Below are 14,851 nucleotides of genomic sequence, written 5' to 3' on the forward strand. Positions count from 1 at the left end.
GCACCTTACCCTTCAGGACAGAAAGGGTAGCGTAAGAGAGAGAGAGACAGACAGAGAGAAAGACAGAGACAGAGAGAGGCAGAGAGAGAGAGAGAAAGATAGAGAGAGAGAGACGGAGAGAGACAGAGAGACAGAGACAGAGAGCGAGAAAGACAGAGACAGAGAGAGACAGAGACAGAGAGAGACAGAGAGAAAGATAGAGAGAGAGAGAGACAGACAGAGAGAGAGAGAGACAGAGAGAGACGGAGAGAGAGAGAGAGAGACAGAGAGACAGAGAGCGAGAAAGACAGAGACAGAGAGAGACAGAGACAGAGAGAGACAGAGAGAAAGATAGAGAGAGAGAGAGAGACAGACAGAGAGAGAGAGAGACAGAGAGAGACGGAGAGAGAGAGAGACAGAGAGACAGAGAGCGAGAAAGACAGAGACAGAGAGAGAAAAAGAGAGAGAGAGAGAGAGAGAGACAGAGAGAGAGAGAGAGAGAGACAGAGAGAGAGAGAGAGAGAGAGAGAAACAGAGAGAGAGAGAGAGAGAGAGAGAGAGAGAGAGAGAAAGAGAGAGAGAGAGAGAGACGGAGAGACAGAGAAAATACTAAAATCCACGATCATCAGCCACTATTGTGAACACTGGTCTTCTTCACGGTGAGTTAAACAGACACATCTATAATTTTCTATCAAGGGGGTACATCTTTGTTAGTGGTCTCATACCATTGTTGAGTTTCACAGTTTGAAATGGTCTTACATGATATTGATTGAGAGATGCATCATTGAGAGCAGTTGGTAGCTGGGATTTCTGTATCCCTGTGTGTTTTTCTGAGATCTTTAACTTTATTTGTTCAGGAAAGGCTATGGCATGGTTAGTGTTCTGTTATCACAGTTCTCAATAAGGTGCAAGCCATAACACTATTAAGCCCTAACAACACTATTAAGCCATAGCAACACTATTAAGCTCTAACAACACTATTAAGTCATAGCAACACTATTAAGCCCTAACAACACTATTAAGTCATAGCAACACTATTAAGCCCTAACAACACTATTAAGCCATAGCAACACTATTAAGCTCTAACAACACTATTAAGTCATAGCAACACTATTAAGCCCTAACAACACTATTAAGTCATAGCAACACTATTAAGCCCTAACAACACTATTAAGTCATAGCAACACTATTAAGCCCTAACAACACTATTAAGCCATAGCAACACTATTAAGCTCTAACAACACTATTAAGTCATAGCAACACTATTAAGCCATAGCAACACTATTAAGCTCTAACAACACTATTAAGTCATAGCAACACTATTATGCCCTAACAACACTATTAAGCCATAGCAAAACTATTAAGCCATAGCAACACTATTAAGCCCTAACAACACTATTAAGCCATAGCAAAACTATTAAGCCATAGCAACACTATTAAGCCCTAACAACACTATTAAGCCCTAACAACACTATTAAGTCATAGCAACACTATTATGCTCTAACAACACTATTAAGTCATAGCAACACTATTAAGCTCTAACAACACTATTAAGTCATAGCAACACTATTAAGCTCTAACAACACTATTAAGTCATAGCAACACTATTAAGCTCTAACAACACTATTAAGTCATAGACAACACTATTAAGTCATAGCAACACTATTAAGCCATAGCAACACTATTAAGTCATAGCAACACTATTATGCTCTAACAACACTATTAAGTCATAGCAACACTATTATGCCCTAACAATACTATTAAGTCATAACAACACTATTAAGCCATAACAACACTATTAAGTCATAGCAACACTATTATGCCCTAACAACACTATTAAGTCATAGCAACACTATTAAGCCCTAACAACACTATTAAGTCATAGCAACACTATTATGCTCTAACAACACTATTAAGTCATAGCAACACTATTAAGTCATAGCAACACTATTAAGTCATAGCAACACTATTAAGCCATAGCAACACTATTATGCTCTAACAACACTATTATGCTCTAACAACACTATTAAGCCCTAACAACACTATTAAGTCATAGCAACACTATTAATCCCTAACAACACTATTATGCTCTAACAACACTATTAAGCCCTAACAACACTATTAAGTCATAGCAACACTATTAATCCCTAACAACACTATTAAGCTCTAACAACACTATTAAGCCCTAACAACACTATTAAGTCATAGCAACACTATTATGCCCTAACAACACTATTAAGTCATAGCAACACTATTAAGCCCTAACAACACTATTAAGTCATAGCAACACTATTATGCTCTAACAACACTATTAAGTCATAGCAACACTATTAAGTCATAGCAACACTATTAAGTCATAGCAACACTATTAAGTCATAGCAACACTATTAAGTCATAGCAACACTATTAAGTCATAGCAACACTATTAAGTCATAGCAACACTATTAAGTCATAGCAACACTATTAAGCCATAGCAACACTATTAAGTCATAGCAACACTATTAAGTCATAGCAACACTATTAAGTCATAGCAACACTATTAAGCCATAGCAACACTATTATGCTCTAACAACACTATTAAGCCCTAACAACACTATTAAGTCATAGCAACACTATTAAGCTCTAACAACACTATTAAGCTCTAACAACACTATTAAGCTCTAACAACACTATTATGCCCTAACAACACTATTAAGCCCTAACAACACTATTAAGCCATAGCAACACTATTATGCTCTAACAACACTATTAAGCCATAGCAACACTATTAAGCCCTAACAACACTATTAAGCTCTAACAACACTATTAAGCCCTAACAACACTATTAAGCTCTAACAACACTATTAAGCCCTAACAACACTATTAAGTCATAGCAACACTATTAAGCCCTAACAACACTATTAAGCCCTAACAACACTATTATGCTCTAACAACACTATTAAGCCCTAACAACACTATTAAGTCATAGCAACACTATTATGCCCTAACAACACTATTAAGTCATAGCAACACTATTATGCCCTAACAATACTATTAAGTCATAGCAACACTATTAAGCCCTAACAACACTATTAAGTCATAGCAACACTATTATGCTCTAACAACACTATTAAGTCATAGCAACACTATTAAGTCATAGCAACACTATTAAGCCCTAACAATACTATTAAGTCATAGCAACACTATTAAGTCATAGCAACACTATTATGCCCTAACAATACTATTAAGTCATAGCAACACTATTAAGTCATAGCAACACTATTAAGTCATAGCAACACTATTATGCCCTAACAATACTATTAAGTCATAGCAACACTATTAAGCCCTAACAACACTATTAAGTCATAGCAACACTATTATGCTCTAACAACACTATTAAGTCATAGCAACACTATTAAGTCATAGCAACACTATTAAGTCATAGCAACACTATTAAGCCATAGCAACACTATTATGCTCTAACAACACTATTATGCTCTAACAACACTATTAAGCCCTAACAACACTATTAAGTCATAGCAACACTATTAATCCCTAACAACACTATTATGCTCTAACAACACTATTAAGCCCTAACAACACTATTAAGTCATAGCAACACTATTATGCCCTAACAACACTATTAAGTCATAGCAACACTATTAAGCCCTAACAACACTATTAAGTCATAGCAACACTATTAATCCCTAACAACACTATTAAGCTCTAACAACACTATTAAGCCCTAACAACACTATTAAGTCATAGCAACACTATTATGCCCTAACAACACTATTAAGTCATAGCAACACTATTAAGCCCTAACAACACTATTAAGTCATAGCAACACTATTATGCTCTAACAACACTATTAAGTCATAGCAACACTATTAAGTCATAGCAACACTATTAAGTCATAGCAACACTATTAAGCCATAGCAACACTATTATGCTCTAACAACACTATTAAGCCCTAACAACACTATTAAGTCATAGCAACACTATTAAGCTCTAACAACACTATTAAGCTCTAACAACACTATTAAGCTCTAACAACACTATTATGCCCTAACAACACTATTAAGCCCTAACAACACTATTAAGCCATAGCAACACTATTATGCTCTAACAACACTATTAAGCCATAGCAACACTATTAAGCCCTAACAACACTATTAAGCTCTAACAACACTATTAAGCCCTAACAACACTATTAAGCTCTAACAACACTATTAAGCCCTAACAACACTATTAAGCCATAGCAACACTATTAAGTCATAGCAACACTATTAAGCCCTAACAACACTATTAAGCCATAGCAACACTATTAAGCCCTAACAACACTATTAAGCCCTAACAACACTATTATGCTCTAACAACACTATTAAGCCCTAACAACACTATTAAGCCCTAACAACACTATTAAGCCCTAACAACACTATTAAGCCATAGCAACACTATTAAGCCATAGCAACACTATTAAGCCCTAACAACACTATTAAGCCCTAACAACACTATTAAGCCCTAACAACACTATTAAGCCCTAACAACACTATTAAGCCCTAACAACACTATTAAGCCCTAACAACACTATTAAGCCCTAACAACACTATTATGCTCTAACAACACTATTAAGCCCTAACAACACTATTAAGTCATAGCAACACTATTATGCCCTAACAACACTATTAAGTCATAGCAACACTATTATGCCCTAACAATACTATTAAGTCATAGCAACACTATTATGCCCTAACAACACTATTAAGTCATAGTGTAACAGTATAACTTTAGTACGTCCCCTCGCCCCGACCCGGGTGCGAACCAGGGACCCTCTGCACACATCAACAACGGTCGCCCACGAAGCATCGTTACCCATCGCTCCACAAAGGCCGCGGCCCTTGCAGAGCAAGGGGAAACCCTACATCTAGGTTTCAGAGCAAGTGACGTAACTGATTGAAACGCTACTAGCGCGTACCCGCTAACTAGCTAGCCATTTCACATCCGTTACACTCACCCCCCTTTCAACCTCCTTCTTTTCCGCAGCAACCAGTGATCCGGGTCACGGCACCAATGTAACAGTATAACTTTAAACCGTCCCCTCGCCCCGACCAGGGCGCGAACCAGGGACCCTCTGCACACATCAACAACGGTCGCCCACGAAGCATCGTTACCCATCGCTCCACAAAGGCCACGGCCCTTGCAGAGCAAGGTGCAACCCTACTTCTAGGTTTCAGAGCAAGTGACGTAACTGATTGAAACGCTACTAGCGCGTACCCGCTAACTAGCTAGCCATTTCACATCCGTTACACTAGCAACACTATTAAGCCCTAACAACACTATTAAGTCATAGCAACACTATTATGCTCTAACAACACTATTAAGCTCTAACAACACTATTATGCCCTAACAACACTATTAAGTCATAGCAACACTATTATGCCCTAACAACACTATTAAGTCATAGCAACACTATTATGCCCTAACAACACTATTAGGTCATAGCAACACTATTATGCCCTAACAACACTATTAAGCCCTAACAACACTATTAAGTCATAGCAACACTATTATGCCCTAACAACACTATTAAGCCCTAACAACACTATTAAGTCATAGCAACACTATTATGCTCTAACAACACTATTAAGTCATAGCAACACTATTATGCCCTAACAACACTATTATGCCCTAACAACACTATTAAGTCATAGCAACACTATTAAGCCCTAACAACACTATTAAGCCCTAACAACACTATTACGTCATAGCAACACTATTAAGCCATAACAACACTATTAAGTCATAGCAACACTATTATGCTCTAACAACACTATTAAGTCATAGCAACACTATTAAGCCATAACAACACTATTAAGCCATAGCAACACTATTAAGCCCTAACAACACTATTAAGCCCTAACAACACTATTAAGCCCTAACAACACTATTAAGCCCTAACAACACTATTAAGCCATAGCAACACTATTAAGCCCTAACAACACTATTAAGCCATAGCAACACTATTAAGCCATATCAACACTATTAAGCCCTAACAACACTATTAAGTCATAGCAACACTATTATGCCATAACAACACTATTAAGTCATAGCAACACTATTAAGCCATAGCAACACTATTAAGCCCTAACAACACTATTAAGCCATAGCAACACTATTAAGCCATAGCAACACTATTAAGCCCTAACAACACTATTAAGCCATAGCAACACTATTAAGCCATAGCAACACTATTATGCCCTAACAACACTATTAAGCCACATGGAACCAAAGTCTGTTGTTCTCAACCAGTTAAGTTTGTGATTGTTCAATCATAATAATGTGTTGAACATTATTGCTTAATCAAACATACCATCTAGCATGCCATTCTTAACCACATCAGGAAGCGGTCATCATAAAACAGATACATCCACATTCAGGTCTGTCCTCAGGACAGGTAATTGGAATGTTGGAACGTAGCAGGTGACCCAGGTGTGTGAGTGTTCATCACACCAATATCTTTGTTACGTTTCATTTTTCTTCTAGCACAGATTGGAACATCCTCGCCTGCTTTCTACCATGTCTGTTTTCAGTCAGAAGTCTAAGCCTGTCAGATGGAGTAAGGAGATGAGTGCCAGTCAGAACATAGCTGACAGCAGCAGGAAGAAGACCAGTCTGCTGAAAGACAACAGCTGGATCAGACGCAGCGTGGAGGAGGAGGAGGAGCTAGTGGAGTAAGTGGGACACACACACAAAAACACACGCATCCTTAGAGACACACATACACGAGTACACACACACACACACACACACACACACACCACACACACTACACACACACACACACTACACACACACACACACACACACACACACACACACACACACACACACACACACACACACACACACACACACACACACACACACTACACACACACACACACACACACACACACACACACACACACACACACACACACACACACACACACACACACACACACATACACACAGTGTGGAGAGGTTCTGAGCTGTCTCAAATCTACTGACACTGTCACCATGGTAAGAAGTTTACCAATGTCAAACATCTAAATGATTTGACAATATCACATTTGGTAGAATTCTCTCTCTCTAACATCCATCTCCCTCTGTCTGTTTGATGCTAACCACAGCCTGCAGTCTGAGGTGGGCCAGCCCAATCCTGCCAGCCCTAGCACCCCAGTCAACCATCTGACCAAGAGGTACATTTTCATTATGTTTATCTTAGCAGCATTCCTGCCTAGAAGGCCAGCATCCCGGAGTCGCCTCTTCACTGTTGACGTTGAGACTGGTGTTTTGCGGGTACTATTTAATGAAGCTGCCAGTTGACGACTTGTGAGGTGTCCGTTTCTCAAACTAGACACTCTAATGTACTTGTCCTCTTGCTCAATTGTGCACCGGAGCCTCCCACTCCTCTTTCTATTCTGGTTAGAGCCAGTTTGTGCTGTTCTGTGAAGGGAGTAGTACACAGTATTGTACGAGATCTTCAGTTTCTTGGCAATTTCTCACATTGAATAGCCTTCATTTCTCAGAGCAAGAATAGACTGATGAGTTTCAGAAGAAAGTTATTTGTTTTTTGTCTAAAAGGAGTATATTTATTATCTGGTAGTCACAGTGTTTTATTTAACCATATATCTACTAGTCACAGTGTATTCTTTAACTAGATATCTACTATCGGGTAGTCACAGTGTTTTCTTTAACTCTATATCTACTATCTGGTAGTCACAGTGTTTTCTTTAACTATATATCTACTATCTGGTAGTCACAGTGTTTTATTTAACCATATATCTACTAGTCACAGTGTATTCTTTAACTAGATATCTACTATCTGGTAGTCACAGTGTTTTCTTTAACTCTATATCTACTATCTGGTAGTCACAGTGTTTTCTTTAACTAGATATCTACTATCTGGTAGTCACAGTGTTTTATTTAACCATATATCTACTATACTACACTGTGACTAGTAGATATATAGTTAAAGAAAACACTGTGACTACCAGATAGTAGATATAGAGTTAAAGAATACACTGTGACTACCAGATAGTAGATATAGAGTTAAAGAAAACACTGTGACTACCAGATAGTAGATATCTAGTTAAAGAATACACTGTGACTAGTAGATATATGGTTAAATAAAACACTGTGACTACCAGATAGTAGATATATAGTTAAAGAAAACACTGTGACTAGTAGATATATGGTTAAATAAAACACTGTGACTACCAGATAGTAGATATATAGTTAAAGAAAACACTGTGACTACCAGATAGTAGATATAGAGTTAAAGAAAACACTGTGACTACCAGATAGTAGATATCTAGTTAAAGAATACACTGTGACTAGTAGATATATGGTTAAATAAAACACTGTGACTACCAGATAGTAGATATATAGTTAAAGAAAACACTTTGACTACCAGATAGTAGATATAGAGTTAAAGAAAACACTGTGACTAGTAGATAGTAGATATATAGTTAAAGAAAACACTGTGACTACCAGATAGTAGATATCTAGTTAAAGAATACACTGTGGTGTATTCTTTAACTAGATATCTACTATCTGGTAGTCACAGTGTTTTCTTTAACTATATATCTACTATCTACTAGTCACAGTGTTTTCTTTAACTCTATATCTACTATCTGGTAGTCACAGTGTTTTCTCTAACTATATATCTACTATCTGGTAGTCACAGTGTATTCTTTAACTCTATATCTACTATCTGGTAGTCACAGTGTATTCTTTAACTAGATATCTACTATCGGGTAGTCACAGTGTTTTCTTTAACTCTATATCTACTATCTGGTAGTCACAGTGTTTTCTTTAACTATATATCTACTATCTGGTAGTCACAGTGTTTTATTTAACCATATATCTACTAGTCACAGTGTATTCTTTAACTAGATATCTACTATCTGGTAGTCACAGTGTTTTCTTTAACTCTATATCTACTATCTGGTAGTCACAGTGTTTTCTTTAACTATATATCTACTATCTGGTAGTCACAGTGTATTCTTTAACTAGATATCTACTATCTGGTAGTCACAGTGTTTTATTTAACCATATATCTACTATACTACACTGTGACTAGTAGATATATAGTTAAAGAAAACACTGTGACTACCAGATAGTAGATATAGAGTTAAAGAATACACTGTGACTACCAGATAGTAGATATAGAGTTAAAGAAAACACTGTGACTACCAGATAGTAGATATCTAGTTAAAGAATACACTGTGACTAGTAGATATATGGTTAAATAAAACACTGTGACTACCAGATAGTAGATATATAGTTAAAGAAAACACTGTGACTAGTAGATATATGGTTAAATAAAACACTGTGACTACCAGATAGTAGATATATAGTTAAAGAAAACACTGTGACTACCAGATAGTAGATATAGAGTTAAAGAAAACACTGTGACTACCAGATAGTAGATATCTAGTTAAAGAATACACTGTGACTAGTAGATATATGGTTAAATAAAACACTGTGACTACCAGATAGTAGATATATAGTTAAAGAAAACACTGTGACTAGTAGATATATGGTTAAATAAAACACTGTGACTACCAGATAGTAGATATATAGTTAAAGAAAACACTGTGACTACCAGATAGTAGATATAGAGTTAAAGAAAACACTGTGACTACCAGATAGTAGATATCTAGTTAAAGAATACACTGTGACTAGTAGATATATGGTTAAATAAAACACTGTGACTACCAGATAGTAGATATATAGTTAAAGAAAACACTTTGACTACCAGATAGTAGATATAGAGTTAAAGAAAACACTGTGACTAGTAGATAGTAGATATATAGTTAAAGAAAACACTGTGACTACCAGATAGTAGATATCTAGTTAAAGAATACACTGTGGTGTATTCTTTAACTAGATATCTACTATCTGGTAGTCACAGTGTTTTCTTTAACTATATATCTACTATCTACTAGTCACAGTGTTTTCTTTAACTCTATATCTACTATCTGGTAGTCACAGTGTTTTCTCTAACTATATATCTACTATCTGGTAGTCACAGTGTATTCTTTAACTCTATATCTACTATCTGGTAGTCACAGTGTATTCTTTAACTAGATATCTACTATCGGGTAGTCACAGTGTTTTCTTTAACTCTATATCTACTATCTGGTAGTCACAGTGTTTTCTTTAACTATATATCTACTATCTGGTAGTCACAGTGTTTTATTTAACCATATATCTACTAGTCACAGTGTATTCTTTAACTAGATATCTACTATCTGGTAGTCACAGTGTTTTCTTTAACTCTATATCTACTATCTGGTAGTCACAGTGTTTTCTTTAACTATATATCTACTATCTGGTAGTCACAGTGTATTCTTTAACTAGATATCTACTATCTGGTAGTCACAGTGTTTTATTTAACCATATATCTACTATACTACACTGTGACTAGTAGATATATAGTTAAAGAAAACACTGTGACTACCAGATAGTAGATATAGAGTTAAAGAATACACTGTGACTACCAGATAGTAGATATAGAGTTAAAGAAAACACTGTGACTACCAGATAGTAGATATCTAGTTAAAGAATACACTGTGACTAGTAGATATATGGTTAAATAAAACACTGTGACTACCAGATAGTAGATATATAGTTAAAGAAAACACTGTGACTAGTAGATATATGGTTAAATAAAACACTGTGACTACCAGATAGTAGATATATAGTTAAAGAAAACACTGTGACTACCAGATAGTAGATATAGAGTTAAAGAAAACACTGTGACTACCAGATAGTAGATATCTAGTTAAAGAATACACTGTGACTAGTAGATATATGGTTAAATAAAACACTGTGACTACCAGATAGTAGATATATAGTTAAAGAAAACACTTTGACTACCAGATAGTAGATATAGAGTTAAAGAAAACACTGTGACTAGTAGATAGTAGATATATAGTTAAAGAAAACACTGTGACTACCAGATAGTAGATATCTAGTTAAAGAATACACTGTGGTGATATATACGGCAGTCCCAACAACAACAACTGTGACTAGTAGATAGTAGATATATAGTTAAAGAAAACACTGTGACTACCAGATAGTAGATATCTAGTTAAAGAATACACTGTGGTGTATTCTTTAACTAGATATCTACTATCTGGTAGTCACAGTGTTTTCTTTAACTATATATCTACTATCTACTAGTCACAGTGTTTTCTTTAACTCTATATCTACTATCTGGTAGTCACAGTGTTTTCTCTAACTATATATCTACTATCTGGTAGTCACAGTGTATTCTTTAACTCTATATATCTACTATCTGGTAGTCACAGTGTATTCTTTAACTCTGTTTTTCGTTTTCCTGTAGGTTCATGCTCTACAACATCCGCAGAGTACGACCCTGCCTCACACAGGAAGCGGCGCAGGTCCTAATCCAGGCACTTGTCATCTCCCGTCTGGATTACTGCAACTCGCTGTTGGCTGGGCTCCCTGCCTGTGCCATCAAACCCCTACAACTCATCCAGAACGCCGCAGCCCGTCTGGTGTTCAACCTTCCCAAGTTCTCTCACGTCACCCCGCTCCTCCGCTCTCTCCACTGGCTTCCAGTTGAAGCTCGCATCCGCTACAAGACCATGGTGCTTGCCTACGGAGCTGTGAGGGGAACGGCACCTCAGTACCTTCAGGCTCTGATCAGGCCCTACACCCAAACAAGGGCACTGCGTTCATCCACCTCTGGCCTGCTCGCCTCCCTACCACTGAGGAAGTACAGTTCCCGCTCAGCCCAGTCAAAACTGTTCGCTGCTCTGGCACCCCAATGGTGGAACAAACTCCCTCACGACGCCAGGACAGCGGAGTCAATCACCACCTTCCGGAGACACCTGAAACCCCACCTCTTCAAGGAATACCTAGGATAGGATAAAGCAATCCTTCTGCCCCCCCCCCCCCCCCCCCCTTAAAAGATTTAGATGCACTATTGTAAAGTGGCTGCTCCACTGGATGTCATTAGGTGAATGCACCAATTTGTAAGTCGCTCTGGATAAGAGCGTCTGCTAAATGACTTAAATGTAAATGTAAATGTATATCTACTATCTGGTAGTCACAGTGTATTCTTTAACTAGATATCTACTATCTGGTAGTCACAGTGTTTTCTCTAACTATATATCTACTATCTACTAGTCACAGTGTATTCTTTAACTCTATATCTACTATCTGGTAGTCACAGTGTTTTCTTTAACTATATATCTACTATCTACTAGTCACAGTGTTTTCTTTAAGTCTATACCTACTATTTGGTAGTCACAGTGTTTTCTCTAATTGATGGTCACTCTCTACCTGTATCTTCATCATATTTCGTCATTCTCACACAGGTGTGTCTCTTTACCTCACAAATGTATTTGTGTTTTTCGTTTGTTTCGTTTTACCTCAGCCCTCCACTTCCTCCAAAGACCAAGACTGTGTCCTTCATTTTAAGGTAAAGAGGTCCAAATTCCAACTCAGGGGACTAAAATTGTACCAAACTCACAAAAAAAACTGTCAGACCCTCCTAGTAGTGTACTGAACCGCGACTGTCTTCCCTCTCCTCCCAGCACCACCTCAAAGAGCATGAAAGACTCCAAGACAGCCATGAGTCCTGGGAGCACCTCCCCAAAGTCTCTAAACTCCCCCACGTAAGTCAGACACATACAACAAGTGACTTGACATGAGTTTAAAGTTTGATTATGTATGTGAGCTTTTATTTAATGCCGTATTACAGTAACTGACCAAAAATCTTGTTTCATTTCCGTGTGGTCATGTAGAAGCTCAACGCTGAAGAGCCCATCCATGTCCCTCTTTACTGCAAGGGTCTTTTCCTCCCCCAAAAAACTATTCTACTCCCCACTGAGCCCTCCAGAAGTACTCCCCCACGCCATTACCCATATCACTGATGAAGAGCCCCCGGCAGTCCCAACAACTCCACCACCACCACCTCCAACAACTCCACCACCACCAACAACTCCACCACCACCTCCAACAACTCCACCACCACCACCACCTCCAACAACTCTACCACCCCCACCAACAACTCCAACAACAACTCTACCACCACCACCACCTTCAACAACTCCACCACCACCACCACCACCAACAACTCTACCACCACCACCTCCAACAACTCCACCACCACCACCACCACCAACAGCTCTACCACCACCACCTCCAACAACTCTACCACCACCACCTCCAACAACTCTACCACCACCACCACCTCCAACAACACCACCACCACCACCACCACCTCCAATGACCGAGTCACCAATGCCCCAAGCTTCAATCAGTGAGATCAGGTACTTTTGTCATAATGAACATTGATGATTGGCAGTAAGCATTCAGTCATGGCATAATGAACATTGATGATTGGCAGTATGCATTCAGTCATGACATAATGAACATTGATGATTGGCAGTATGCATTCAGTCATGACATAATGAACATTGATGATTGGCAGTATGCATTCAGTCATGGCATAATGAACATTGATGATTGGCAGTATGCATTCAGTCATGGCATAATGAAGATTGATGATTGGCAGTATGCATTCAGTCATGGCATAATGAACATTGATGATTGGCAGTCTGCATTCAGTCATGACATAATGAACATTGATGATTGGCAGTATGCATTCAGTCATGACATAATGAACAGTTATTTTATTGTGTTACTATTTCCTTTCTTATTTTGCAAATTTTTCTTACTTTTTAACTCTGCACTGTGATTATTATTTGATCCTGCTGGTCATCTATGAACATTTGAACATCTTGAAGAACGATCTGGCCTTAATGGCCATGTACTCTTATAATCTCCAGCCGGCACAGCCAGAACAGGAATTTGCTAAATGCATGATATGTTACGAATTCCAATTTGTTGTGGCTAACGTTGGCTAGGTGGCTAAAGCTAATGTTAGCTAGGTGGATAACATTAGCTAGGCTAGGGGTTAGGGTTAAGATTGGGGTTAGGAGTTAGGTTTAAGGGTAGTTGCAAAGTAAAGGGTAGTTGCGAAGTTGCTAATTTGCTAAAATGCTAAAGTTGTCCATGATGAGATTCGAACACGCAACATTTGGGGTTTTGCCTTAAGTAACCTTCTGTCTTATGTGACCATACCCAATGTAACATATCATACTAATTTGAGTCCTGGAATTATTTTTACTATGTTACGTCTAGTCTATGAGACCAGGCTGTCATAAGGGGGAAGATTTGTTTTTGGAAATCTCTAAACATTTCCAATATTATTAATTTCCATGTTGGATCTATGCCTGGAAATGCCGTTCTCCGGATTTCAAACTCTCCAAAAAAAAGTGTTTAAAATTCTAAAAACTGTCAATAAGGAATATGAACTGAAAAAGGATTTTATGTATTTTCTTTTATGTATTTTCTTGACTTTAAATAATATTTATCTCAAAATTGTGATTCCGATAAGATGTGTCCGGAGATTTGGTCAACTCTGTCAGATTTGTCTAAAATCCAAAATGAATCAGGACTGAGCAGGGTCAGCGACACCATAACGACCCTTCTTCATTCTCTCCTCTCAGTTTAGAGACCAGACTCCCTGACCCTCCCTCCCTGACTCCAACCCAAACTCTCCTCTCCATACCCAACAGGTCAGTCCTGACTCCAACCCAGACTCTCCTCTCCATACCCAACAGGTCAGTCCTGACTCCAACCCAGACTCTCCTCTCCATACCCAACAGGTCAGTCCTGACTCCAACCCAGACTCTCCTCTCCATACCCAACAGGTCAGTCCTGACTCCAACCCAGACTCTCCTCTCCATACCCAACAGGTCAGTCCTGACTCCAACCCAGACTCTACTCTCCATACCCAACA

General features: G+C 38.1%; 1 protein-coding gene across 1 annotated transcript; it reads left to right on the plus strand.

Moving 5' to 3' along the window:
• Positions 1-513: 513 nt before the first annotated feature.
• Positions 514-14,818, plus strand: LOC129845958 (uncharacterized). Its single transcript, XM_055913943.1, has 8 exons — positions 514-638; positions 6,505-6,692; positions 7,134-7,202; positions 12,419-12,463; positions 12,579-12,659; positions 12,789-13,316; positions 14,559-14,717; positions 14,785-14,818. Exons 2-8 carry the CDS (start codon positions 6,538-6,540, stop codon positions 14,816-14,818), a joined length of 1,071 nt encoding a protein of 356 aa, XP_055769918.1. The 5' UTR covers positions 514-638; positions 6,505-6,537.
• The last annotated feature ends 33 nt before the right edge of the window (positions 14,819-14,851 follow it).

The sequence above is a fragment of the Salvelinus fontinalis genome, unplaced genomic scaffold, assembly GCF_029448725.1.
Source record: "Salvelinus fontinalis isolate EN_2023a unplaced genomic scaffold, ASM2944872v1 scaffold_0411, whole genome shotgun sequence".
In the NCBI taxonomy this organism is placed as follows: Eukaryota; Metazoa; Chordata; class Actinopteri; order Salmoniformes; family Salmonidae; genus Salvelinus; species Salvelinus fontinalis.

Bases quoted from the DNA above. Each gene is read 5' to 3' on its own strand.
- LOC129845958 (XM_055913943.1), top strand. From the start codon at position 6,538: ATGTCTGTTTTCAGTCAGAAGTCTAAGCCTGTCAGATGGAGTAAGGAG. The intron at 7,203-12,418 runs GTACATTTTCAT...GTTTTACCTCAG, and splicing joins GTCAACCATCTGACCAAGAG to CCCTCCACTTCCTCCAAAGA. The intron at 12,660-12,788 runs GTAAGTCAGACA...GTGGTCATGTAG, and splicing joins AAGTCTCTAAACTCCCCCAC to AAGCTCAACGCTGAAGAGCC.